General features: G+C 45.0%; 1 protein-coding gene across 7 annotated transcripts in view; it reads left to right on the forward strand.

Moving 5' to 3' along the window:
- DCTN1 (dynactin subunit 1) overlaps positions 1–26,973 on the forward strand; it is a 1,835,652-nt gene that overhangs the window by 1,704,982 nt on the left and 103,697 nt on the right. For all 7 annotated transcript variants that reach the window (XM_044063298.1, XM_044063299.1, XM_044063300.1 and 4 more), the window contains one exon: positions 18,290–18,379. In XM_044063298.1, coding sequence (XP_043919233.1) covers positions 18,290–18,379 — 90 coding nt within the window. The remainder of the gene's footprint in view (positions 1–18,289; positions 18,380–26,973) is intronic.

A 26,973-nucleotide genomic window follows, 5' to 3' on the forward strand; every position in this document is an offset into this window, starting at 1 on the left:
ACATGATAACAGAGAAATGGGGATGGCCAGTCACAGATCTATTTGCCTCCCCTTACAACTGCCAGCTGCAGAAATTCTGCACTCGGACTTATCACAAGCAAGCATGGAAAGTGGACACCCTTTCATTCAGCTGGAAAGCCCTTACAATATATGCCGTCCCCTCCTCTGCCTCTCCTCTCCAAGGTACTCCTAAAGGTCAGACAAGTGAAGCCAAAAATGATACTGATTGCCCCAGACTGGCCACGCCAGCACTGGTACCCAATCCTAAAGAGCTTGTCTCAAGGCCCATCCTGGACATTGCCTCTAATACCTCATTTGCTGACCCAACAGAACAATCAGATCCTGCACAGCCAACTCAGAACCCTAAATCTGGCTGCATGGCGGATAATGTAATCATTCAGAACACACCTCTCTCTAAAGCAGTTACGAATGTTATTTTGGAGGCCAGGAGACCCAGCACCAGAAAATCTTATGCAGAAAAATGGAAGAGATTCTGTGCATGGAACCAAGTGCAGTGCAGGGAATTGACTCGCTTGTACCAAATATTCCTCTGATTTTGCAATACCTAAGTGAGATGCTGGACTAAGGCCTATCCTTCTCATCAGTTAAGATCCATGCCTCTGCCATTTCAGCTCATTACAATACGGACCCACCTATTTTTTCTCATCCACTGCTAAGACATTTTCTCAGAGGGGCCAAAAACATAAGACCTCCACGGAGAGCTCCAATACCTACATGGGACCTCAATTTTGTCTTGGAAAAACTCACACTGCCTCCTTTTGAACCAGCCAATACAACAGAGATAAAATACTTGTCATGGAAAACCGCTCTTCTCCTAGCAATAACTTCAGCAAGAAGTCTCTCAGAGTTACAGGCACTAATGGCTGTGGAACCTTTTATTATTTTCCATCAGGACAGGGTTTCTCTAAGGACAAACCCGACATTTATGCCTAAGGTAGTGTCCAGCGTGGCTTTTAACCAAACCATACATTTGCCTACCTTTTATCCAACCCCACAGAATAAGGGGGAGAGACTTCTGCATACTTTGGACATACACAGACAGCTACGCTTTTACTTGGACAAGACTAAAGCCTTCAGAAAGACTGAGCAACTCTAGTAGCTTATGCTGCAGGTTCTCAAGAAAAGGCCATTTCAAAGCAGACTATTTCAAAATGGATAGGCCACTGCATTCGTTTCTGCTATTCACAACATGGCAAATCAGTGCCCAAGGGCATTAGGCCACATTCTACCAGAGCAGCAGCCACTTCAGCAGCTTTCCTCAGAGGAGTACCAACCAAGGATATTTTGGAGGCTGCAACCTGGACTTCAGTGCACACCTTTACAAAGCACTACCATTTACCTCTCTATTCTAAATCCAGAGCAGGCTTTGCCGCTGCAGTTCTGCAGGGCCTCATAGCCACTCCAAACTCTATTTAGGCCCAGCCACCCAACCTCAGCTTTGGGATTCAACCCAAGTGTAATGACTGCAACAGTGAAACACGATGAACATAGTACAGTTGTGTACCTACCATAAATGTAGATGTTCGAGTGTATTCACTGTTGCATTCCAGGTTACCCTCCCACCATCCCTCTTTTTTCTTTGCTGGGACTTATCTGTACCTCTCTATACAACCTTTGTGATGTATTTGCTTGTAGATGAAGGTTATGTGCATGCTTTTTTATGATCATAAATTTTACAGCCTATCCTTATGGGGGCACCTGACATCTGGGGCAAGAAAAACTGAAGAAAATGGCGTCGGCTGCATCTTTTATATCCCTGGCGCACTGACGTCAGGGAAGAGGCGACAGCAACTGATGCTGGACCACGACTTTGGAATTCAGGCCAACTGCGGGTAGCCTGCCAGCAGGATAACCCAAGTATAATGACTGCAACAGTGAATACACTCGAACATCTACATTTTTGGTAGGTACACAACTGTACATTCTCGGGTCCGAGACCTTTCGGAGCTGTTGGGTCAGCGCCGATGGTTCTCATTTCCTCGATGCCGGCCGTCACCTTGAGTTCCTCTGATCCGATCTCGGATCCAGGAGACTCTCGAAGCCATGGTCGGGGAGTCGGACCCGAGGGTTGAGATCTTGCTCTTTCAGATCCCATCCTCGGTGCCCAGAAGAGCTACGGAGGTGTGCTCTCCATCAGCATTCGGGGCAGTGGAAAGGGTTCTATCCCAGGGGTTGAGGCCACAGCTCACCTACTCAGATCCTACCCAGACCCCTCTGATTTTGGATTCTGCTCCCATTACCCTGTCTCAGGGACCGCCCATGCCAAAGCAACCCCAGATTGTACCCCTCAGGGATCCCCTGGAGGCTTATGACTCCTTTTCAGAGAGTCCCACTGGAGAGGAACCTCATAAGCGCAAGTGTAAGAGGAGGCACTTGGACTCCCCTGAGTCCATTACCACCGATACAGACTTGGATGAAGGGGAGGGTTCCCCCAGATCACCTACCGAGGCCGTCTCATTCGAAGACATAATGGAGATCCTCCGCCAAAGAGGAGGTTGGTCAGTCCCCAAACCCTCTGCAGATGAGTCCGTATTCCTGGAGGCCTTTGGCATAGGCCCATCTACTTCCTGGGTCTCCCCTCCGGCTGACCCTTTGGTGGACCTCATCACCACTAGGGCATGGAAGGATCCTGACACTGTAAAGCCTATACCCAAAAAGCCAGACAAAATTCTTTCCCCGCCGTCAGAGAGGCAGGCATGGTCCAAGGGAGCCCTGGTAGACACTTTGGTGGTTGCAGCAGCCACAAAGAAGGAACTGGCACAGGAGAGTTCCTCGGTTCATCCACCAGACAAGGAGTCCAGGTCGATGGATCATTTTGGGAAGCTAATGTACTCGTCAGCGACATTTTCTATCCGTGCGCTGAATTACTTGGCACATGTCATCCGACTGCAGCGAGACCTTATATTGGAACTAACTGAGTCGCCCCCAAAGTCTCTGTCGCAGCAGGACAAGCAGTCCTTTACTGCAAAGATGACTACACTGAAATCAGTGACTAATACCTCTACGCATCTCCTCTCTCATGCTACGGAGGGAGCCGCTAGAGCTGCTGATACAGGCGTTGCCTTGAGGCAACATGCCTGGATCAGGCTGTGTCAATTTGCAGACCCCCTTTAAGGCGTCTTTCATCAACGCCCCTTTCGATGGATCATCCCTCGTTGGGAAGACTGTACATGACACACTAACCCAGAGTGAGAAGGACAGAAAGACTTCGTCAGCCATCGGAATCCGCTTCTCTGACCCCCAGAGGTCCTATTCCAGGAACCAAAAGGGGCAAAAGAAGATGTGATTCCAGAAATCACAGTCTTTTCGTGACACTCAGGAATATTCGTCCCCCAGAGGCAGTGGGGGACAAGACCGACACCGTCCCAGAGGCAGAGGGGGTCCCAGAAACTTCGGGTCTAGAGAACCTTTTTCCGACAGACCCGCACAGCAACCCTGAGGGGTTGCCCAGCTGCTCTACTCTGGAGGAAGTCGAGGGAATATTTTCCTTACATCCAGCAGCATGGGAGTCCATTACTGCAGACCGCTGGGTGTTAAACATCATATCCAGAGGATATTCTATCCCCTTCATTTCATGTCCCGTAACTCCAGCACGCCTTCCAGATGTTCCACCCGCTCACAGGGAGGCTGCAGCATTAGAGGTTTCGAAGCTTCTACAAAAATGAGCCATCGAGCCGGTCCCCCCAGATCAATCACGATCAGGCATCTACTCCAGGTTCTTTTTAGTGCCAAAGAAGACAGGGGACCTCAGGCCCATTCTGGACCTGTCTATCCTCAACCAGTCGGTAGAGAAACAAAAATTCTGGATGGTCACTCTACAGTCCATTCTACCGTTTCTAAGAGAATGCGACATCAAGGTACACGGGAGCTCCAGGAGGTTTGGAGGTTTATATGCTTCTGGCTAGGGGCCAGTCACTTTCAATTCAGAGCCCTAACCTTCGGTCTCACCACAGCCCCCAGGGTGTTCACCAAGGTTATGGCAGTCGTAGCGGCTCACCTGAGACTTCAGGGCATTCAGGTATTCCCCTACCTAGATGACTGGCTCTTTGCTGCATCCACCAAATGCATCTTGTGTCAGGCCCTACACTACTTCCTCGGTCTGGCTCACAAGTTAGGCATCACGATCAACCTCAGCAAGTCCCACCTGACTCCGGTTCAGATCATAGACTTTATCGGGGCACGGTTGGATTCGATTCAGTCAAAGATTTTTCTCACCCCAGAAAGGATAGAAAATCTCAGACTCCATGTATCAGCGATCTTGGATCACTCTGTAGTCACAGCAGACGATGTTCTCAGGGCCCTGGGCTCGATGGCATCCTCCATCTCTATCCTCCCTCTTGCACGTCTTCACATGAGAGTTCTTCAGTGGAATATAGCAGTTCAATGGTCCTGGCTAGACCTCCTGATGAGTTTCCACATCCGAATCAACCGGACATGCAGAACATCACTCCAGTGGTGGCTTCAATCAGTGGACATTTTTGCAGGGTGCAGCTTTCTAGCCCCTCTGGCTCAAGCCACGGTGACCACGGACACCTCCCTGCTCGAGTGTGGGGGGGGCACTTCCTGCGAAGAACGGTCCAAGGCACGTGGTCCCTTCCAGAGACCAAGCTACACATCAATGTTCTGGAGATGAGGGCAGTGCTTTTAGTGTTGAGAGCCTTCCACCCTATCCTACCTCTGGGGACAGTAACCATTCAATCAGACAACATGACTGTAGTCTGGTATATAAACAAACAGGGAGGGAGCCGATCCTACTCCCTTTGTCGCAAAGCCATGAGGGTTTGGGAGTGGGCCATATCCACCAGCCGGTTTCTCATAGCAACTCATATCCCGGGACGCTCCAACATTCTAGCGGACAGTCTCAGCAGGGCAATCCTTCTGCCTTACGAGTGGTCTCAATCAGTGGCGGAGAAAATCTTCCCTGTTTGGGGTCAACCTTGCTGCGATCTCTTCGCATCTCCTTCCAACACGAAGTGCAGCAACTTCTTCACTCCAATCCCTCCCTCCGGGCGATGTCCCGAGGGATGCTCTAGTCCATAATTGGCCTCCCGGGGTACTGTATGCTTATCCCCCATTACCTCTTATTCCGAAGTTCCTTCAGAGAGCTTGCCGGCTGCAGTACAAAGTCTTTCTCATAGCTCCCTTCTGGCCTCACCAAGTGTGGTTTCCCTTCCTATGGTCTCACCTGTTGGCTCCTCCATGGACTCTAGATCCATGTCCGGATCTAATTTCTCACCCATCGGGCATGCCCCTGCCCAACCTGATGGTGTGGCTGCTCCAGTTCCCATGATCAGGACTCCCGGACTTTCGTCCCCTGTTAAGAACATTCTGGTAGCTTCTCTTAAAGCCTCTATTAGGAAACTCTACAATAGCAAGTGGAGACGTTTTTGCGTTTGGGCCTCTCAACGCAATCAGAACCCATTTACAGCCCCCGTTCCGGTCATACTGGATTTTTTGGCCGATCTTTTTCTATCAGGCACAAGTGCTTCCACCATCAAGGTTCAGCTGGCTGCCATCTCTAATTTTCATGTAGGTGAAAATAAGGTTGCTCTGGCTTCTGCCAAATTGTGTAAAGCTTTTCTGAAGGGCACTTTTTTATTGCGACCTCCAGTTAAAGAAACAATGCCTCCCTGGGATCTGACTTTAGTCCTTCAAGCTTTGACCTCTCCCCCTTTCGAGCCAGCCGGTTCAGTTCCGATGAAGTTTTTGTCGTGGAAGACTTCATTCTTGGTTGCCATCACTTCAGCTAAAAAAGTTTCAGAGTTGCAGGCCTTATCCTCCTTGCCCGCCCATTTGGTTTTCCACAAGGATAGGGTTTCGCTGCGTACGAACCCTTCTTTTCTTCCCAAGGTGTCCTCAGCAGCCAATATTAATCTATAAATTTGCCAGTGTTCTTCCCAAATTTCCAAAGTAGAGGTGAACATAAGCTTCATTTATTGGATGTCCATAGACAGCTTTGTTTTACCTCCATAGGACTTAAACCCTTCCGGAAGTCGGATCAATTGTTTGTCTCTTTTTCAAAACCATTTTTGGGCAAAGCAGTTTCGAAAGTGTCCTTAGCAAGGTGGATCACTCTTTGTATTGCACAAGTTTATAAGGACAAAGGTTTATTTCGTCCTGGTGTATTGAAGGCTCATCCCATTAGGGCAATGGCCACTTCTGCAGCTTTCTCGTCAAGAGTTCCGTTAGACAATATCTGTGTGGCAGCGACTTGGGCCAATTCACACACATTCATCTCTCATTATAAATTCGATCTTATTTCTAGAGGGAGAGCATCCTTTGGCTCTGCGGTGCTCAGAAATATCCTTCCATAAGGGCCTTCAGGAATACTAGTAGCTGGGGACTCTGTCCCATATGTGCAGAAAGAATGAAGTTAACTACTTCAGATAAAGAAGTTATGTACTTACCATAATGTTCCATCTGAGTAGTTAGACTTCATTCTTCTGCACCTTCCCTCCCTCCATCCCCCTCACTCTTCAGGTTTATCCTGTTTAGGATTGTGGTTATGTTGCCATTTAGTGACAGCAAACTCGATCTGGGGCTAGATAGGTGGAAGTGATGTAATATAGGTAGGAGAGGAGCTTGGAGCTGATGCTTGAAAAGTTTTGCCAGCTCGGATCCGAATCAGATCCGAATACCCATATGTGCAGAAGAATGAAGTCTAACTACTCAGATCGAAAGTTATGGTAAGTACATAACTTATTTTTTTTGCTTGCCTGTTCCTGTTACGGTGGTAAATTTGTCATTTGAACCTTGCGTAAAAAAGGCACTATAGGGGCAGCAAGAGCCTTAGCCAGTATTCAGAATCCCAGGGGCGACAGGTGCAGCCCATCTCTGGCAAAGCATCATGGTCTGTCGACCATGTTGTCCCAGGCAGACAGATACTGAATCCCCTTAGAATGACACCAGAAGCTTAACCAATTGTTGAAGTCGATCATTTTGTCATTGTACTGAGGTATCATTCTGGGCAATAGCAGGATGCTACTCAGGGCTAGGGTCATACCTGCCTGGGCTACAAGATCGGAGAGCTCTTCCATGTCTCTTCATGTAGTCCAGGGGGGGTACGTCTCTGGTCGTTCACACCAATATGGACAATGACAGAGTCATATTTGTACTTGTTGTGGAGTGACCTAACAGCGTGGGTTATGTGGCGGATACTGGCAGCTGACAGTAACCTCCATGTTTAGCCTGGTGAGTGGGACATCAGTATGCCTGACTACAGAGTCACCTATGACTAGTGTGTTGGGTACACTGTTTTGCCTTATGGGCTGTGGTTGAGTGGCACACTGAGTCTGTGGGCTCTGTCTCATTTGGGCTATGTTGGTGGGTGGAGGTTGCTTGCGTTTCTGCTTTGGAGGTCTCTGTTGCTTGAGCAGATTATTATTGAGAGCCTCCGCAAATGTTTTTGTGTTTGTGTGTGTGGACTTTGGTGGTGTAGGTTTAGTGGGACTATGTGATGAGTGTGGTGTGGTGCAAATGTTTACCTTTGCCTCTTGACTGCCAAGTTCAGTCTTGGCTGGAGAGAGCTTTACCTCCAGTTTGGATAGATAAGTGCATCTCTCACAGGTTGTAGTGTTGGGTGGTAGGAGGAGAGGGTTGTTTGTGTACATGAGGCAATTGCTACATTTCCCAAGATGCCCAGATTCATCAGATAGATAGGAGAGAACACTGGGAGCTGACCCTAGGACATGCCTGAATAAAAAGCTATTTTCCTCTAGACAAGTGAGGAAAGTGAGTACAAGAGCTGTTTTTCTCTAAACAAGTGAGGAAAGTAAGTACAAAAACTGTTTTCCTCTAGGTAATGAGGAAGGCTGAGTGCTGTAGTAATTTAGTAATTTGTAGCTTATTTAGTGCTTACAACAAGTGCTAAGCACGAGTAAGCAAATTCAAGTGCTAAAACTAAGAATCTGTATCTGGACTAAACTAGTTACAGGAAAGAAACAGGTGTAAATGCAGGCTTTTAAATCAGAAAGTTGTGAGATGGGAAAAATTGCCCAAACGGCCAAGAACTACAATTTCTGGGCCAGAAACCACTCTTTATGTAGTAGATAGTGTACCTAGTGCTTACCACCCCCTCTGATAAGCTAGCAGGCTTCCCTCCAACACAGAAAGGCTTGGGGGCCTCAGGAGCTTACAAACAGTGCTGGATACAGCAAATCTGTATCTGCTAAACTAGTTACAGGAAGGGGGGGGGGAACAAGTGCAAATGTGGGCTTTTAAATCAGGAAGTTGACAAAGAGATGGAAAAACTGCCCAAACCGCCAATAACTACAATTTTTGGGCTAGAAACCACTCCTTATGTGGTAGATAGGTTATCTAGATAGATATCTTGTAGTTAGGTTGTAGAAATTTTTTTTCTTTTCCTATATTGCGCTGTCTACAATGTATATTATGCTTGTGATTTTCCCTGTCTGTAATAATGTGTCTCTTGTATTTTACCTTTTACATTGTGTAACCTATTGTATCGACAACTGCTTGTGGAGCTTTTCTCCCCGGGCCTGCCTGAAAATGGGCATTTATTGGCCCAGTGGACTTCCCCGGTAATCAAACTGAAAATAAATAAATAAATAGTGCTTACCATTCCCACTGATAAACTAGCAGGCTTCCCTCCAACACAGACAGGCTTGGGGGGCTCACAAGCTTATAAACAATCCTGGATGTAGCAAATCTGTATCTGGACTAGACTAGTTACAGGAAAGGCAGGAAACGAGTTTAATTGTTTTTGTTACAGTTAAGCAGAACACAGGGAGACTCTAGTAAAGATTTTTTTTTGTAAAGGAAAGGAAGAAAGGAGAAGCAGAATATAATTCAAGGTTAGGATTCTAAGCGGGCTGGCCTTCTCAAATGTTCTCTCTGTATTGGGTAGAATGAGCTAATGACACTAGACTGGGAGGAGTGTCCCAGATCAAATTTACAGTAGGAGTGGGCAACTGCAAAGCCATCAAGTTTAACAGCAAGACACCAACAGGGATGGAAGGGAGGACAATAAACTAGCCTACACTCTTTTAGACAGTAAACACTACAGAAATTTTTATCACAGCAGAAGAACAGCAGTGAGCTACAAAATTAAAGTTTTTAAACAGATAAAGGAGCAAGGAGACTCTACAGAATGCTTTTAACTGCAAACAAATCAGATATATAATGCACTCCTTGGCAGGAAATCGGAACAAACAGGTGCTTAACAAGTAGAGAAGATTTCCAGTTAATACCTTTCACACAGTGATACTAGCTAAAATGCTTTACAGTGTGACAGTAAAAACCTTATTTATCAGGCCCTGTAAGGCAGACAATTTTAGTTCAACCATGCACATTAGTTAATAGCAATAAAATACAGTAAAAAGTATGTAGCAGGCAATAAAAAGTGCTATATATAAATTGCTTAAAGCAATAACTAGTAAAAATAAGCAAAAAAAAAAAAAAAAAAAACAGGATACTTATTGTTATATATCTCGGGTCAGAGTTGTAGTCAATGCCCCTCCTCCACTCGGCTCAGTGTATATAGACAGAAATCCTCTCAAAGTTAGGTCTTAAATACCAGAAGATACAACCTTAAACAACTTTTTTTAAAAAAGCTCAAAAGAACCAACCTCCACCAGCCAGCAGCCAATCAACACAATCCTGCCACGAAGGTAAAGAAAGGCTTCTGCCAATTCAAGATGGCCTGGGCATGTGCTCAGAACAACCACTGCAAAAATAAACCGGCCCAGAGACAGCAAATCTGAACATGGGACAATACTGCAGCTACTAGCCTACAATCATTTAGCCAGTGAACACTACAGAAATGTTTATCACAGCAGAAGAGCAGCAGTAAGCTACAAAATATCCATTCAGACAAACAAACACTCCCCATCATCAATATTTTGTTCTTAGCAACTATAACTGTATCATCTGCATATGTCAAAACTGCTGGAATCACCACCCCCTTTTGCATCACATATCTAGCATCTTTCATTTTATACGCTACTTCACTCACTGCCTCATTCCTTACCAGTGCACTCATGAGACATCCTTGTCTTGTACCATACTTTACACATATTTCTTTACTCGGCCACCCATTCACTCACCCTTTCACTCTATGCCCTCCTAATTCTGTTGCCTGTTCCAAACATCTCCATAATATCCCACATAGCATCATGTCATACTGTATCAAATGGCTTGCTAATATCAAGTACCATACATTTCATAGCCTCCTTTTTAATTATGGTATCACTCAGTCTCTCACAACCAGTAACAATTATTGACATCCCTTCCCTTTTCTACCATACATGCGTTCTTACATAATATTCCATAAACTTCCTTCCATTCTCCTCTGTAATATTGTCATAAAAATACAATCTGTGTTTAGTGTGATGGGTCTCTAATTTTTTTACTTCATTCTTATTTTCTTCCATATAGATTTTAATGTCCCACTACATAATTCTTGCAGTGTGTAATCTTATATAGACTCATGTCAGCTTTGCTGCATTAGCCTCGGTGGTTGGCTTTAGTCGCAGCTTCAAGCAAATAAGTATCTCTGTTTGGGAACCTTCCCTTTTTCTTAGAAACCAGATTTAAATGTTCTTATGTCATTCAGGAGGGTAAACGTTCCTATGACAGGAAAATTCTTTGTAAGCCAACACATACCGAGGAACATGACATTAAGCCATATCAGCTTTGTCATTTACACCCAAGATGGTAAGGAATAGGTTTAGAGGCCTTAAAATCTTTCTTGACAACAAACATCTCAGAGATTTGGTATAAACATCCATGCCATCCGATGGCCTATCAGTGGACCTCCTCCTTCAGCCCAAAAAGAAATCATTACCTAAAGAAGTAAATGAAAACCCTTGACTTCTACCTCTTTTCTGCAGTCTGAGATGGTCAGTTCAAGTGATGCATTTATGCAGCCCCTCAACCATTAGTATTCCTCTCATGGTTACTCTAGTGCATTCCCTATGGAGGCCTGTAAGGTCCAGGAACTTTACAGTCCCTTTAGACGGACTGTCATGTTGAAGTCAATGGGAGGACTGTATTTTTTTTAACACCTTTATTGTTTAAGACGTACGTATAAACACATTAATAGAAAACAAACCATATTAACTTTTTTCATTTACATACATTATACATTGCATATGTTTTCTTTCTTTATAACAACTGTCAACATTACATAAATTGCTGAATTCCTGCCTTCCCTTAAACCTCGCTCCTCGTCCTGAGCATTATTCAGCATGTACAGTTCCCACAAGTTCCGTTTATTTCTGTGTTTTGGTCCATCTCTTTTCTAAGGATCTCACTTCAACTTTTTTTTTATTATCTGTTTTGCTATAATTTAGTACTTGAATTACAGTTTGTTTAGATTTTGATTTCCATTTTCTGGTAAGTTATACACACAGTTGTGCAGTGTGCTGTCTGATTGGCAGAATTCCTTTCTTGTTGCATTGCTCCTCTTTAATGTGAATGATGGAATGTCTGCTGCACCTGTTTCTGGAAAATTCAGTTAGAGAGATGGATTGTGACAAGCGTGTAGAACCACAATTTGCTGCTGAAAATGTGTGGCCAGGAGCTGCCCCTGGTTAATGGTGGGTATTGTACCAAGATGTATTCAGAGAACTATAGTTGTAACAGGTAATACATGACTTACATTTTCTTATGATTTTAGTAGCAATGAATAAAAGTAGCTAAGGACCACTTGACCTATACAGTCTGACATTTTTTCTGTAATAAAAACAAGAGTCTGGCTCTTTCATAGAACTGCATTGTATGCGTTTCATGAATGCTTGAATTGCCCAATGTATTGAACTCTGTACCTTTATTAAGATGGCTGTTCCAAGTAGCTACTGTGTGTATGAAAACTTTTAGTTATGTACTCACCATAACTTCAGATGTTTGGGATCCATCTCGCCTACATTCTGACTGATGGATTCGGAGCCGATCCCTCGGCTCCGGCTCGGCACGCTTATGCCAAAGAGCGAAGTCTCTTATTGGCTGAGCTTACTATATCCCAGGATGCACCACTACCATTCCCCCAGATCTAGTTTGTCCGCATACATGCACACATGCACGCACTGCTTATATAACATTGCCAGATGATACAAGATAAAAACAGTAGAACTCAAACCGTTCAATCTCTTCTAATCTCCAAGGCCGGGGGAAGGAAGGGTGGGTAATAAGAATGTAGGCGAGATGGATCCCAAACATCTGAAGTTATGGTGAGTACATAACTAAAAGATGTTATGTGATCCTATCTCGCCTACATTCTGACTGATGGGACAGCGTCCCTAGCACCTGAATCCTGGGTGGCTCACTGGAAAACACTCCTGAGTACCGTGGAACCAAATGATGCTCGCCCTTTAGATGCCACATCCAATTTATAGTGGGAAATGAAAGTGTGCGGGTTGGACCAAGTAGCCGCAGCACAAATCTCAGAGATAGCGAGCTTGGAATGAAAAGCAATAGAAGTAGCCATAGCTCGAGTAGAATGAGCCTTGATAGATGTTGTAAGTTGCATATTTGAAGAGGAATAAGCCTGAGTTATGCAATCTCTAATCCATTTGGAAATAGTAGCTTTCGTGATGGTTTGACCCAATTTATTATCTGAGAAGGACACAAACAACTGGTCCGTTTTTCGAAATTGTTGAGTCCTGTCTAGATAGAAGCGCAATTGCCTGTGAACATCCAATTTATGGAGGGTGTATTCCGCTTCATTTGAGAATTTTGGAAAGAAAACTGGTAGCTCTAGAGATTGTTGGAGACAGAGATTAGAACAAACCTTTGGAACAAAGGATGGATTAGGCCTAAGTGATACTCTATCCCTGTGAAATATCAAGTACGGTGGTTTGATAGATAGGGCTTGAAGCTCTGAAACCCTTCTTGCAGAGGTAATTGCAACTAAGAAGGCAGTTTTCCAAGACAGGTATTTTAACTCACAAGTAGCAGCCGGTTCAAAAGGGGAAGATGTCAAGGCACGAAGTACCAAATCAAGATCCCACTGAGGCGCAGGGTGATAAACTAGGGGTCTCAACAATCCAGCACCTTTAATGAAGGTTTTGCATAATCTGCTGCTCATCAACGGTGGATCCATGGATTCGTGGAATTTGGAGATAGCCGCTAGTTGGACTTTAATAGTAGAGACTGAAGATCCCTGATTAAATAAGGATGTTAAAAATTTCAAAACCTCTGGTATCGGGGCAGTGATAGGGTCTAAACCCCTGAGTTGAGCCCAGATAGCAAACCTCTTCCACTTACTGAGGTACAATTTTTTGGTGGTGGGTTTGTGGGCCGAAGATAAAATGTGAACAACTTCCGGATCTAAAATGTGATTTCTGACTAAGGTCGGAAGTGGAGGAGCCAAGCTGTCAATTTCAGAGTGTGAAGGGACTGGTGTTGTCGTCCCGACTGATGAATCAAGAGATCCAGAGTTAGATCCAAAAACCAAGGATCGTCCACCGCACTTTTCTTCAGGTAGGGAAACCATACCTGACGAGGCCAGTATGGAGCAATTAGTATCATTGTGGAGCCCAATTGAGAAGCTTTCTGGATGACTTTGGGGAGCAGTGGGACTGGAGGAAATGCATAAAGTAGCCCCGTTGGCCAAGGTTGGGCTAGAGCATCTGTAGCTGCCTCCCCCTGACGTGGAGTCAAGGAGAAGAACCTTTTGCACTTTGTGTTTTGTGGTGTTGCAAAGAGATCGCAACACGGTGTCCCCCATCTTCTGAAAACCTGAGCTGCTACTGCTTCGTTCAGGGACCACTCGTGAGGAGATAGAATTGTCCTGCTTAATCTGTCTGCCAATATATTGGATTTCCCTGGAATGTGGGTCGCTACCAAGAAACGGTTGGTAGCTACAGCCCATTCCCACACCCTCATGGCCTCTCTGCAAAGGGGGTAAGATCTTGTCCCTCCTTGTTTGTTTAGATACCAGACCACTGACATGTTGTCTGTTTGGATCGCAATAATGCCTTGAGGGAGAAACTTGTGAAGGGCCTGAAGGGAGAGTAGTACAGCCCTCATTTCCAACACATTGATGTGGAGTAATGTCTCGTTCGGAAGCCAAGAACCCTGAACTGACCTGCCCAGACAATGCCCCCCCCACCCCGTCTGGGAGGCGTCCGTTGTCAAGGTGGCCACCGGAGGGGGTATAACAAAAGGTCTTCCCTGGTTCAGATTGGATGACTGAAGCCACCAGCGGAGGTCCCGTTTGCACGTTTCTGTAATCAGTATGAGGTGATTGAGGGGAAGATCTTGAAAGGACCATTGTGTCGATAACAGCCACTGAAGAATCCTCATGTGCAATCTTGCCAGAGGAACTAGAAGAACCGTGGCAGACATTGAACCTAAGAGTTGTAGGACCAACCTGGCTGGGGCTTTGGATTTTTGAAGCAGGGCTAGGACTTGACCTTGTAATGTTTGTATCCTTTCTAAAGGAAGGAAGATTCGCATCAATTTTGAGTCTATCTCTGCTCCTATGAATCTTAAGCGCTGAGAGGGCAGCAAGACAGACTTTGACCAGTTGAATGTAATTCCCAGGGAAGCACCCAGGGAGATGGTGGCTTGTAGGTTCTCTAGTAGTAGATGCCTGGTGGCGGCAGTCAGGAGCCAGTCGTCCAGATAAGGAGACACTTGGAATCCGAGACTCTTCAGGCGAGCAGTCACTACTGCCAAACACTTGGTGAACACCCTGGGGGCTGTGGTGAGACCAAAGGGCAGAGCACAGAATTGGAAATGACTGTCTCCCAGGCTGAAGCGCAGATACCTCCTGGACGCCTGATGTATCGGAATGTGATAATAGGCGTCCTTGAGATCTATGGAGCACATCCAAACATCCTTCTCCAACAATGGGAGAATGGATTGCAGAGTGACCATTCGGAATTTGGACTTCCTGACGGACTGGTTTAGTTTGCTGAGATCCAAAATGGGTCTCAGGTCCCCTGTCTTTTTTGGCACTAAAAAGAACCTCGAGTAATTTCCGGATCCAATCTGGTTTGTGGGGACCGGTTGGATGACTCCTTTTTCTAGCAGCTTTGAAGCTTCTGCGGCTGCAATTTCCCTTTGACTGGGTGGTGGGTCCGGGATTTTCTTGGACGGTGGGGGAGAGTGTGTGAAGGGAATGGTGTAACCTCCGGCAATAATCCGAAGCACCCATCTGTCCTGAGTAATAGATTCCCAGGCTTTTAGGTGCTTGGCAAAACGGCACCCGACTGGCTCCGGAGCAGCACAGCCGGGCAGTCCCTCATGAAGTGTGGGAGTCTGAAGAGCCACGAAAGGACTCGCGGTCTCCAGTGTTGCGGGGCCCTCTGCCGCCTCTGGGACAGCGTCTCCCCGAAAAATTTCCCCGTCCTCTGCCTCTGGAAGGGGAATCTTCCTGCTGTTGAGGAAAGAACTTCTGTGATTTGCGGAACCACATCTTCCCTCCTCTTTTAGCCTTGGGATAAGGCCGAAAGGGAGTGGAATAACGTGCTCCTACGGCAGATAAAGTTTTTCCCTCTTGCTCACAGCGGGTAAGAGTGTCTTTTACCTTGGGTCCAAACAACGAGGACCCATCAAAGGGAGCGTCGGCGAAGGAAGACTTGAAGGCCTCCGAAATGACATTAACGGAGCCAGGCTTGTCTCCGTAGAGCCACGCCTGTGCCTGCCGCTCTGCCCGCCCCTTCGGCCGCATATGAAATGAGCCTCATGGACGAGTTAGAAATCGAGGTAAGGATAGCCAACTGAGAGCTAACCGACTGGGCTAGGTGCTCAGGTAGGTTACCTGAGAGGGAGTCTGACAGTTCCTTGACCAGATCCCTCTGCAGTCTGGTGAAATGTGCCAAATAATTCAGGGACCTTAGAGTAAAGGCCGCTGAAGTCAGGGTGCGCTTCCCATACCGGTCCATGCTCCTAGACTCCTTATTAGGAGGATGGACAGACGTTGAAGCCTCTGCCACGTCCTGCTGTGTAGCAGATGCCACCACCATGGCATCTACAGCCACGCCTTTCGTCAAGAACTCCTTCTCGGGTGGGGCAGACAAAAATTTGTTAGGGCGAGAAGGCACTGGTTCCACAGAATCTGGATGTTCCCACGCCCTCCGACAAACCAAATCCAGGAGCTCGTCGAAGGGCGGAGACACCCAGGAGGCGGAGGGCTGAGCCCCGAAGGCCTTGAGAAGCACTGACTCATCAGCGGAGGGGGGTTTGGAAATCCAGCCGCCTCGTTGCTTAAGGATCTCTAGAATGTCTGCAAATGAGACATCATCCGAGGACGACTTTGGGGACCCCTCCGCATCATCAAGATCAGTGTCCGATGTAAGAGACTCGGGGGAGTCCACGTGCTTCCTCTTGCACGATCTCTTCCTTGGGGGCTCCTCCGAAGACAACTCCGAAGAACCCTCAGGAGGAGGGGAACCCCCAGTGGGGGTAACCTCAGGCCCCGGGGCTCCGCTGCCTAGAGACAGAGGAACTGCCAAAGACCCAGTCTCCATGCCCAGGGAAGGTGCTGGTAAAACCGAAGAGATGGCCGAAGAAGACTTGGCCAAGGCACTCCTCATAGCTCTGAAAGCCGGACCCCCAGAATCCTGGGAGTGTCCGGTCTCCGGAGCCATGATAGCAGGCGGAAGTCCCGCGGCCGAAGCACCGAGAGGGAGGCTCGGGACCGACAACATTGGTCCAGAAACATCACCCCCGGGTCCGGCCGAAGAAGTCCGCGTGCTAAACTCGGACCCGAAGGCCGGGGTTGGAGTAAGGGTCGAAACTGACCCTAGGATCTCTACTGGCTCCAGCAGCACCTGCTCCAATGGAGCCGAAGCGGTCGGAGGAGGAATGGCAATGGAGTGGGCTATCGGCTCCGAAGCCAATTGGGTCGGAGCCGAAACAAGTTTTTGAAAGACTGGGGACTGGAACAGTCTTTGGAGCACCCTGTCTATATCCAAATCTGACATTTTTGATGATTTGGAAGAGACCGAACGGGCCCGAGTAGGTCCCTCCAACGGCTCCGAGGGACTATGGGACCGGCTCCGAGGCGACTCGACAACTATCAGCGCCGAAGGAGCGGCCAACCCAATTTCTATCGGTGCCGAAGAGGACTTCGGCGCCGAGGAGGAAGTGTCTGAGCGGACAACCTTCATCGGCTCCGAGATCAGTGGAGCCGATGAAGGAGACCCGCCTCTCGATGCTCCAGCCGTCGGCTCCGAGGTCAGAGGAGTCGAGACTGGAGGCATCGAGGCAGACCGTTCCACCCTCGGCTCCGAAGTCCGTGGAGCCGAAGGAGAAGCCTGCCTAAGTCTTTTGGCGGTCGGCTCCAACGGACTGGTCGGAGCCGACGCCCTTTTCTTTTTAGCAGGAGAAGGAGAGGATGCTAATGCTTCATCAAAGGATGGTTTTACGAGGCCTTTTAAAATAAGCTTATTTTTCCTCTCTTGGAGGACCCTCGAGGAAAAAGCGTGGCACACGCTACATGACTCCTGCAAATGTTTTGCACCCAAACAATAAACACAGAGAGAGTGGTCATCTGTTATAGACATTTTACAGTTGCACTTGGTGCACTTTTTAAAGCCTGAAGGCCTAGGAACCTGAGACATTCCGGTAAATTATTCAGTGAACTAGCCAAACACAGTGCAAACACTGTAACTATGACAGAAAATATTTTCTTTGCTTTGTCTGCTTCTTTTTAAAGAAAGAGAACTATCACCAGTATAAAGGATCCGAGATCCCTAAATAAAACAGAAGTCACCTAACAAACAAAAAGACCGGGAAAGGCCTTTCCACACAAGAGGTACTTCTAGTCAAACAACACTCACAACACAAGAATTTACCAAGTAAATTCCTCCAAACACATTCAAAACACAAGATAGCTGTTAAAACAGCTTTTTTGTTGAAGAATAAAGAAATTCCTGACAGAAAGTTAGTGAAAATAATCACTACTTAGCTCAGCCAGCTCGAGACCACGTCTTCACTAGTTAGCGGCAAACGAGATCTGGGGGAATGGTAGTGGTGCATCCTGGGATATAGTAAGCTCAGCCAATAAGAGACTTCGCTCTTTGGCATAAGCGTGCCGAGTCGGAGCCGAGGGATCGGCTCCGAACCCATCAGTCAGAATGTAGGCGAGATAGGATCACATAACATCATGTTTTATCACACTGCTCGTTACACCTGAACTGGCTCCCTGGCCATCTCATCTTCTGGCTGTATTGCATGGACAGGAAATAATGGAAATTAGATCACGATATCCAGAAGCATTTTCACTGGCATGCTTGTGCATTATAAGTTAAGTTAACTGCATTCTATGTTGTTTTAATTTTCTGTTTTATTTTTTCAGGGTGAAGTAATGAGAGACACAGTAATACAGCGTGAAGGTGCAGGTGTGCCTTGTGATTTTACCACTTTCCCATCTCCAGAATTTGTAAAGGTAAGAAAACCAATAGAATAGTGCAGGAAAAATTGTAATTTGTATAATTTACAACAAACAGAAAATCAGTTTTGTAACTATACATATGAGAAGTTAGTATTCTGTATGGCACTAATACATGTTGGTCATAAAGATCATTGCTGAAGGAAGGTGTGCAGTTAATGGGGCTGACATCTGACCTGCTCCTTTTTAACAGTGGAACATCCATAGTGAATCTAAATAACCTGCAGGTTTAAGGTGTGGCCATTACAAGGAGCCAGCTATATAAAAAAGTACACTGCACAGCTTTGCTCACTTCTTTTTCATGTCTGAAACTAGCATTCCCTACAATGCGTTTCACTTCTTCATTGGCCTTTTTGACTGTTTTAAATTGATAAATACTGTATGCAATTTATTTTATTTTCACAATTTCTTAAATGTTTAATTGCTTATTTGCCGACTAGGAAATTACATGGGAGCAAAGCCAATTTACATTAGAGGTCTGGGGAAAAATTCTCAACAAGATAAAAATCACATAAAATAATTCAGAATGTTACAGCAAGGTAAATAAATGCATTATAATACTTGAACATTGTAATGTACATTATGGTTTGTGTTTGTATTAAAGTTTAGTTAAAGTAGTGCAAAACGCATATGGACCCTTAATGTAAGTAGAACAGTTCTAGACCCTTGACTGTGACCCAGCAGACATGGTTTCAAATGGTGGTACTGGAGAAACCATCTAGGGAGAGAGAGAAGTGAAGAGGCTTTATCACCTGCCCCTCTCCTGCAAAGGTATATGAAGGGCTGTGTCATGGGATGAAATACCACAGCGGACAGTGAGGACTTGCCTTCAGCTGTCTACTCAGAATGAGAGGACAGGGCTGCGTAACTGTCAGAAGTGGGTAGCTGCTCCACACTACTACACTCATTGCAAGATCCTACTCTGAGTGAACAAAACACTGTGTGGTGGAAGAAAAGAGAACTGTGAGTAGAAAATTATAAAAATCTTTTAGGTACATATGTCTTGACCATTAACTGTTGCAGGGCCAATGTAATATATCCACAGTTTTATGTATGTACTATTCACAGAAGTTAGCGAACAGACAAGGGTTAAGATATAAGCATCAGAGGGGAAAGGGAACAGAATGAAGAGGACAAGGAATAAGAAATGAATGAAGCATAGTGGTAGAAGAGGTTGGGATAAAGGCAGGACAGTGTATCATATGTGTATTTCTGATAGTAAACACAAGTGCAAGTCAGCTTTTGACTGTTTACAACTTTATGCAGTGCTGGATTCAGAGGAGATCCGGGAAAAATCTGAGGATTAAGGAGCAACAGTAGGACAGAATAGATGGAAGACAATGGAATATGAAGTGAAAAACAGAGGAGTAGTACAGAAGGGTGAGAGGAAGGACATGTTAAGGGGAGGAGGAGAAGGCATCTAAAAAGACAAACTTTGTACTTCTCATAAGGAAGTTTAAGACATGTACAGAAGGAGAACATATTTTGACAAGCCAGTGCAGGCTCGGGGCTTGATACAGTGACTAGGTAAAGAATGGTGGAAAAGGTGAAAATCCAGCAAGTTAAAGAAGTACATTGTGGTGAAATGAAATGCTACCTTAATTTTATTACTGGATTTAGTGTTTTCCTCACCTAACACCATAACACAATGAACAACAAATGTGGCTATCATATGACTATGTATAGCCAATCTACAGGAAAGTCCCCAGGAATAGATGGTATTCCTGCGGAAGTTTGGAAGTTAGAAGGGAAAAACTGATGAAGATTTGGAAGGTTTTGTTTACTAAGAAGTACCAGCATCCTGGAAGAAGGCGGTGGTAACATTAATACTTAAAGAGAGTAAAGATCCATCAGATCCAGCTTCATGATTATAAAGTGTTTGTAATGTCTAAAAGAATGGCAAAAGTGATACCAAAATTGATAGATATGGATCAGTATGGTTTTGTGTGTGGGGGGGGGGGCACAAACATTTGACAATATTAACAGAACACTGATGATCCAGAGAGAAGCAGAATGTAAGAAAGTGCCACTTTTATTGGTGGGTCTTGATGCAGAGAAAGCATTTGACAGAGTAGACTGTGACTTCATGAGCAGGGCAATGGAAGCATTTGACAGAGTAGACTGTGACTTCATGAGCAGGGCAGTGGAAGCATTTGACAGAGTAGACTGTGACTTCATGAGCAGGGCAGTGGAAGCATTTGACAGAGTAGACTGTGACTTCATGAGCAGGGCAATGGAAGCATTTGACAGAGTAGACTGTGACTTCATGAGCAGGCAATGGAAGCATTTGACAGAGTAGACTGTGACTTCATGAGCAGGGCAATGGAAGCACTTGACAGAGTAGACTGTGACTTCATGAGCAGGGCAATGGAAGCACTTGACAGAGTAGACTGTGACTTCATGAGCAGGGCAATGGAAGCATTTGACAGAGTAGACTGTGACTTCATGAGCAGGGCAGTGGAAGCATTTGACAGAGTAGACTGTGACTTCATGAGCAGGGCAGTGGAAGCATTTGACAGAGTAGACTGGGACGTCATGAGCAGGGCAGTGGAAGCATTTGACAGAGTAGACTGTGACTTCATGAGCAGGGCAGTGGAAGCATTTGACAGAGTAGACTGTGACTTCATGAGCAGGGCAGTGGAAGCATTTGACAGAGTAGACTGGGACTTCATGAGCAGGGCAGTGGAAGCATTTGACAGAGTAGACTGTGACTTCATGAGCAGGCAATGGAAGCATTTGACAGAGTAGACTGTGACTTCATGAGCAGGGCAATGGAAGCATTTGACAGAGTAGACTGGGACTTCATGAGCAGGGCAGTGGAAGCATTTGACAGAGTAGACTGGGACGTCATGAGCAGGGCAGTGGAAGCATTTGACAGAGTAGACTGGGACGTCATGAGCAGGGCAGTGGAAGCATTTGACAGAGTAGACTGTGACTTCATGAGCAGGGCAGTGGAAGCATTTGACAGAGTAGACTGTGACTTCATGAGCAGGGCAGTGGAAGCATTTGACAGAGTAGACTGGGACTTCATGAGCAGGGCAGTGGAAGCATTTGACAGAGTAGACTGTGACTTCATGAGCAGGGCAGTGGAAGCATTTGACAGAGTAGACTGTGACTTCATGAGCAGGGCAGTGGAAGCATTTGACAGAGTAGACTGTGACTTCATGAGCAGGGCAGTGGAAGCATTTGACAGAGTAGACTGTGACTTCATGAGCAGGGCAATGGAAGCATTTGACAGAGTAGACTGGGACGTCATGAGCAGGGCAGTGGAAGCATTTGACAGAGTAGACTGTGACTTCATGAGCAGGGCAATGGAAGCATTTGTTTTCCCTGATGCAATTATAAGGTTGATTAGAAGAACATATGATGGATTTGAGGCCCAAATTAAAGTGGGTGTGGTCCTCTCCGATGATTTCTTCTTGAGTAGAGGATTCAGGCGGGGTTGCCCGCATCCCCTTTGTTGTTTGCATTATATTTAGAACCACTGGCAAAGAAAATAAGGGACTCAGAAATTCAAGGATATAATTGGTATGGTATTCAGGAAAAGCTGGCTCTATTTGCAGATGATATTTTATACATGACAAAACTAGACAGGGACATTAGTGTTGTGGAACATTTTAAGACAGTTTCATATCTTCTCAGGATACAAAATGAATGAAGCTAAAACAAAGTCAATAGCGGTAAATTATATACCCACACACAAATTGGTCCAACAATGTCCAGATTTATGGGGACATAATAAAATGAAGTATTTAGGTGTAAGGGATTAGAAAGGACTCTTGTGGCAACTAAGGATATGTGTAAATAGACTAAACAGACGATATTACAAAAATTGAAAAACTGGAAGTTTTGTTATATGGATACTAAGATACAAGCTATTAAAATGTTTTTAGTCCCTTTTGTGTTATACACAGCTCAGGCATACTTTTATCAACTGGAGAAGTTGTGAATAGCAATTAAAAAAGAGTTGAAGGATTTTGTCTGGTAAGGGAAGACAGCAAGGGTCAAATGGGATAGGCTGATTCTACCAACAGAACAAGGTGGACTAGGATTACCTAATTTGAGGGGGTATTTTAGAGCAACACAGTTAAGGCTCTTGTACATAGCACAAGCAGAATACTATAATTCAGAGTGGAAAGGAATGATGCTGACACAGGGAGGAAGATCAAGAAATAAGGAGAGATTGGAATTTTAGATGCAGACACTTAATGAGAACAACCAAACTCAGTGTATTATATTCATAAAATAGCAGGGAGTATTCTAAGAACCAAACCAGCATGAGAATGGAGAAAAGAGAATTTGCTGATAGGTTTGACTGTGGTCAGGGATACAGATAATAGGCAAAAGGGGGCTGGAATTTATTGGAGAAAACTGGCAAAGGAACCAAGGTATTGGGAGCAAATAACTAGAAAGGGAAAGGTAATAGAATGGAAGAGGACAGGAATTTATTTAGACTACAGGTTAGAGATTGCCTTCCCTAACAAGTATTGGTATCAGAGTATAGGCAGAGAGAAAGAAATAGGGGGCTCCTAAATGAAAGACCAGCACTGGGAGAGTTTTTAATAGAATCTAGAACAGAAGCTGCCATTAAAGGAATAATTAGTAAAGCATATAAAATATTGTATGATAATTATAATAATCTATCAGAGGAGCTGAGAAAGGATTGGAGAAAGAGGCTGGATAAGCAATTCACAAAGAGACAACGGGGGGATATATGTATATCTCCCAAATATGCAAAAAGATCTAGAAGATTTAGGATCTTTGCCTGGAAATGTTTACATAGGTATTTGTATACCCCAAGTAGACTCCAAGGAATTTTTCCTCAGGTGGGTAGCAAATGTTGGAGGTGTGACGGGCAAGAAAGAGGTAGCTGGGAACATATATTTTTGGGAGTGTGATTAGATGACAGAATTTTGGGATTCCCTGCAGACTGCTCTGTTGGAGATGTTGGGTGAGCAGATTAGACTGACTGGGGAGATGATTTTTTTGAGTTATGCTACAGACTCAGAATTGCCTAGACATAGTAAAGCCTTACTGAGTCTAATTATGGTGACTGCCAAAAAAAGTAATTACTAGAAAATGGAAATCAAAGTGTAGACTAACCTTACTAGAAGCAGTGACTATAGTAACAGATATAAAACAACTGGAATTGGGATCTTCAGAAAAGGGAAGGAGCAAAGTACACAGGAAATAATGGGAATTGTGGGAACAATTCCCTTTGTCATATGTGTAAATTTAATAAAGATGATTGAAAGAAAATGAACCTCCCACAACAAAAAAGGACAAAAGGCAGTTAAATGGCATCTCCACGCCCAAGTGAGAACTGCTCTCTCCAAAGCAAAAAACACAGCATCCATGGGACCTGATGGTGTCCCCGGCTGTGTGCTCCACGAACTCAACGAGGAATTAAACCCACAGCTAGGACAGCTGTTTAATCATAGTCTTACCTTTGGATACGTACCCAGGGAGTGGCGCACTGCAACTGTGGTCCCACTTCACAAAGGCGGTGCCTCCACCGACCCTGGAAATTACCGGCCCATTAGCTTGACAAGCCTTATCTGCAAAGCCATGGAGAGGATCATAATGGACCTCATAAATAAAGACATAGGGAATTTGCAGACTTTGGATCCATCCCAGTTTGGCTTTGTCAAAGGCAGATCATGCCTTCTAAACTTGGTTGACTTTTTTGAAACAGTCACCAAAGCTATTGATGAGGGAAAGGCAGTCCATACAGCCTACCTCGATCTGGCGAAGGCCTTCGATACAATACCCCACTCGGGTATCATTGAAAAACTCATCAGCTTAAATGTTAACCCATACATCACAAGATGGGTTGCAAACTGGCTGAGTGACAGAACCCACAGGGTCAGAGTTGCTGGCGCCATGTCAGACTCAAAGCCTGTCACAAGTGGTGTACCACAGGGCTCAGTCCTGGGCCCACTCTTGTTTGGCATCTACTTTTCCAAAGTACAAGCAAACACAGGAGGGTTATGGCTGACAAAGTTTGCAGATGACTGCAAACTGGGCCATAGTAGAAAACACATCTGACACAGATATCCTTCAGAAGGGTCTCACAGAAATGGATAACTGGTGCCAGAGCCATGGCCTAAAGTTAAATGCCAAAAATGCATAGTCATACCCTTCGAAAAACAAGGTTACCCCTAGCTACCAAATAGGTGGCAATCCACTGAGCACAGAAGAAGTTATCAGGGACCTGGGGACCCAGGTTGATAGTAGGCTGTCATTCGACACCCATGTAGCTAAAGTAGTTAGGAAGACCTTCTACATTGCCCACCTTATCATGAAGGGATTCTCATCTAGATCAAGGGAGGTCATAGTCTCCCTATACTCATCACTCATCAGACCAATGATTGAGTACAATGCCCCATTCGGAATGTATCTGACCCGACACTTGCAGCAGCTGGAGAGGCCACAAAAGTTCCTCACCAAAAGGATAAAGGGTCTCAAACATCTGTCCTATGCTGCCCGACTGAAAGAACTCCAGCTCTATTCAGTCGCCACGCTTGCTCAGAGGTGACCTTTGCCTAACATACAAGGCCATGTCAAACCCAGATTTGATGAATATGCTTCACCTCAAAAAATCTAGATCCGTCAGAGTCACAAGGGCGGGAGACTTAAACCTCGACACAGCTATTAATAGGACGTGCTGGAGGGATAGATTCATCACCCAAAGACTCCCTATGCTGTGGAATAAAATCCCGGTATATGTGAGGCAGAGCACCTCGCTGGCCTTGTTCAAGAGAAATCTTGACCAGTGGATGGGAGATCGCAGATTATACCCCAGGGATTACCTCAGTGTCACTGCTCAACAGAGGCACAGCAAAATAATGGGTATAGTTCCCCATACTAAAGGGGTGGCGTAAGCCACAAAACTATGGGCTAGGCTTGTAAATGCCCTCGGGCAGATAGCCTAGTATGAACCTATGAACCTATGAACCTAGGTAACCTTACCTTCCAAAAAGACATCACTTTGATGGCCTAGACATAGTAAAGCCTTGCTAAGTCTACTTATGGTGGCTGATAGAAAATGGAAATCAAACTCTAGAGCAGCTTTACTAGAAGAAATGAATATAGTAACAGAGATAAAACACCTGGAAATGGGTTCTTTAAAAAAGGGAAGGAGCAAACTACACAGGAAAAAATGGGAATTGTTTGAACAATATAATGGAAAGCAGGAACGAGGTTTAAGAAGCAGGATTTCAGTGAGCCGTGTAAGGCTTAACTGACAATGTGTGTGGTTTATAAGTGATGTATAATGTTTGCAACTACAGGTGTTTCAGTGGTGTCTATGAGGAAAACTGTTTGCAACTAAAGTGATCACTTTGTTTGTTTTTCATTTATATAAATGCAAGATTGCCTTTGTCATATGTGAAAATTTAATAAAGATGTTTGGAGGAAAAAAAACAAATATGGCTGTCATTGTTATATTCACCCCTATTGATTAATATTTACAGTGTTGTCGTCTCCCAAGCATCTGCCATTCATTTGCTGGTCATTACAAGCCCCCTTTATCCCCTTTAGAACAAATGCTGATAGCACAGGGCACCATACAGGTAGGAATGGGGAGTTCTGTTTGTAGCCCTAACATTCCATGAAGGGTTGTATAAGAGCTTAGAGGAGGGCCTTGCAGTGACTGCAGTGTAAGGCAGTTACCTACTTCTGTGAGTGATATAGCTCCTTATGCAGCCCGGGCCTTTCATTTTGAGTAGACAGTTCTAGCCAAGTCCTTGCTGTCCACTGCGGTGTTTCATCCTAAGACACACCCCTTCACACTATCCTGTAGGAGAGGGATAGTGGAGAATGTCTCTTCACTCCTTCCTCTCCCAAGCTAGCTTCTTCAGTGCCACCACTCAAACCCTGGTCTGCTGGGTCATAGTCAAGGTTCTAGCCCTGTATGTCACACAGCAAGCTAATGTCTGTTTCGGCTATGAGATGACCAAATCTGTAGTGAATGGCATCATTGTGATAATTTTTTTTATTTGTAACCTGGCTTTAGAACACTTGACCATAGTAGACCATTTGCAGGTTAGATCAGTAGATGCACATTGTGAGTTTTAAAATACATTGAGTGTGAACAGGATAACAAAAAGATATAAAAGTCTTGAGTATGACAGTTGTAAGAGGAGCAAGAACTAACCGAGTTGTATAGATGTACACTAAAAAAAAAAGAAAATTATGTAACACGTACATTGCAGGGTCCAGCAGGCTAAAATGAACAAATTCTTATGAACCAAGTATGCTGGAATGTCATTGTAATAATAGGAAAGATGATGTGCCCACAGGGGCTAGGCATTTGCAGTGGGCTTGCTTTTAACGAAAGATGTTTGAGGAGAGTATGACATTTATTGTAACCTAGATGTTTGAGAAGACGTGGTAAGAACATAGGAACAGTACTAAGCAAGTAACCACCTGGACCATACAATGCATAGCCATGGACACTTAAATTAGATACTCTTAAAAGCTCTCGTCACCCTTTATGAATATGTAATAGTGCTCACCTCCCAAATTAAACGGAGACATACATAATCCTGATGTAGATGTGTATCTATTCATCCTACCTTCGTGGCAGG

Source organism: Protopterus annectens, chromosome 2.part1 (assembly GCF_019279795.1).
Source record: "Protopterus annectens isolate FY-2018-M chromosome 2.part1, PAN1.0, whole genome shotgun sequence".
Lineage (NCBI taxonomy): Eukaryota > Metazoa > Chordata > Ceratodontiformes > Protopteridae > Protopterus > Protopterus annectens.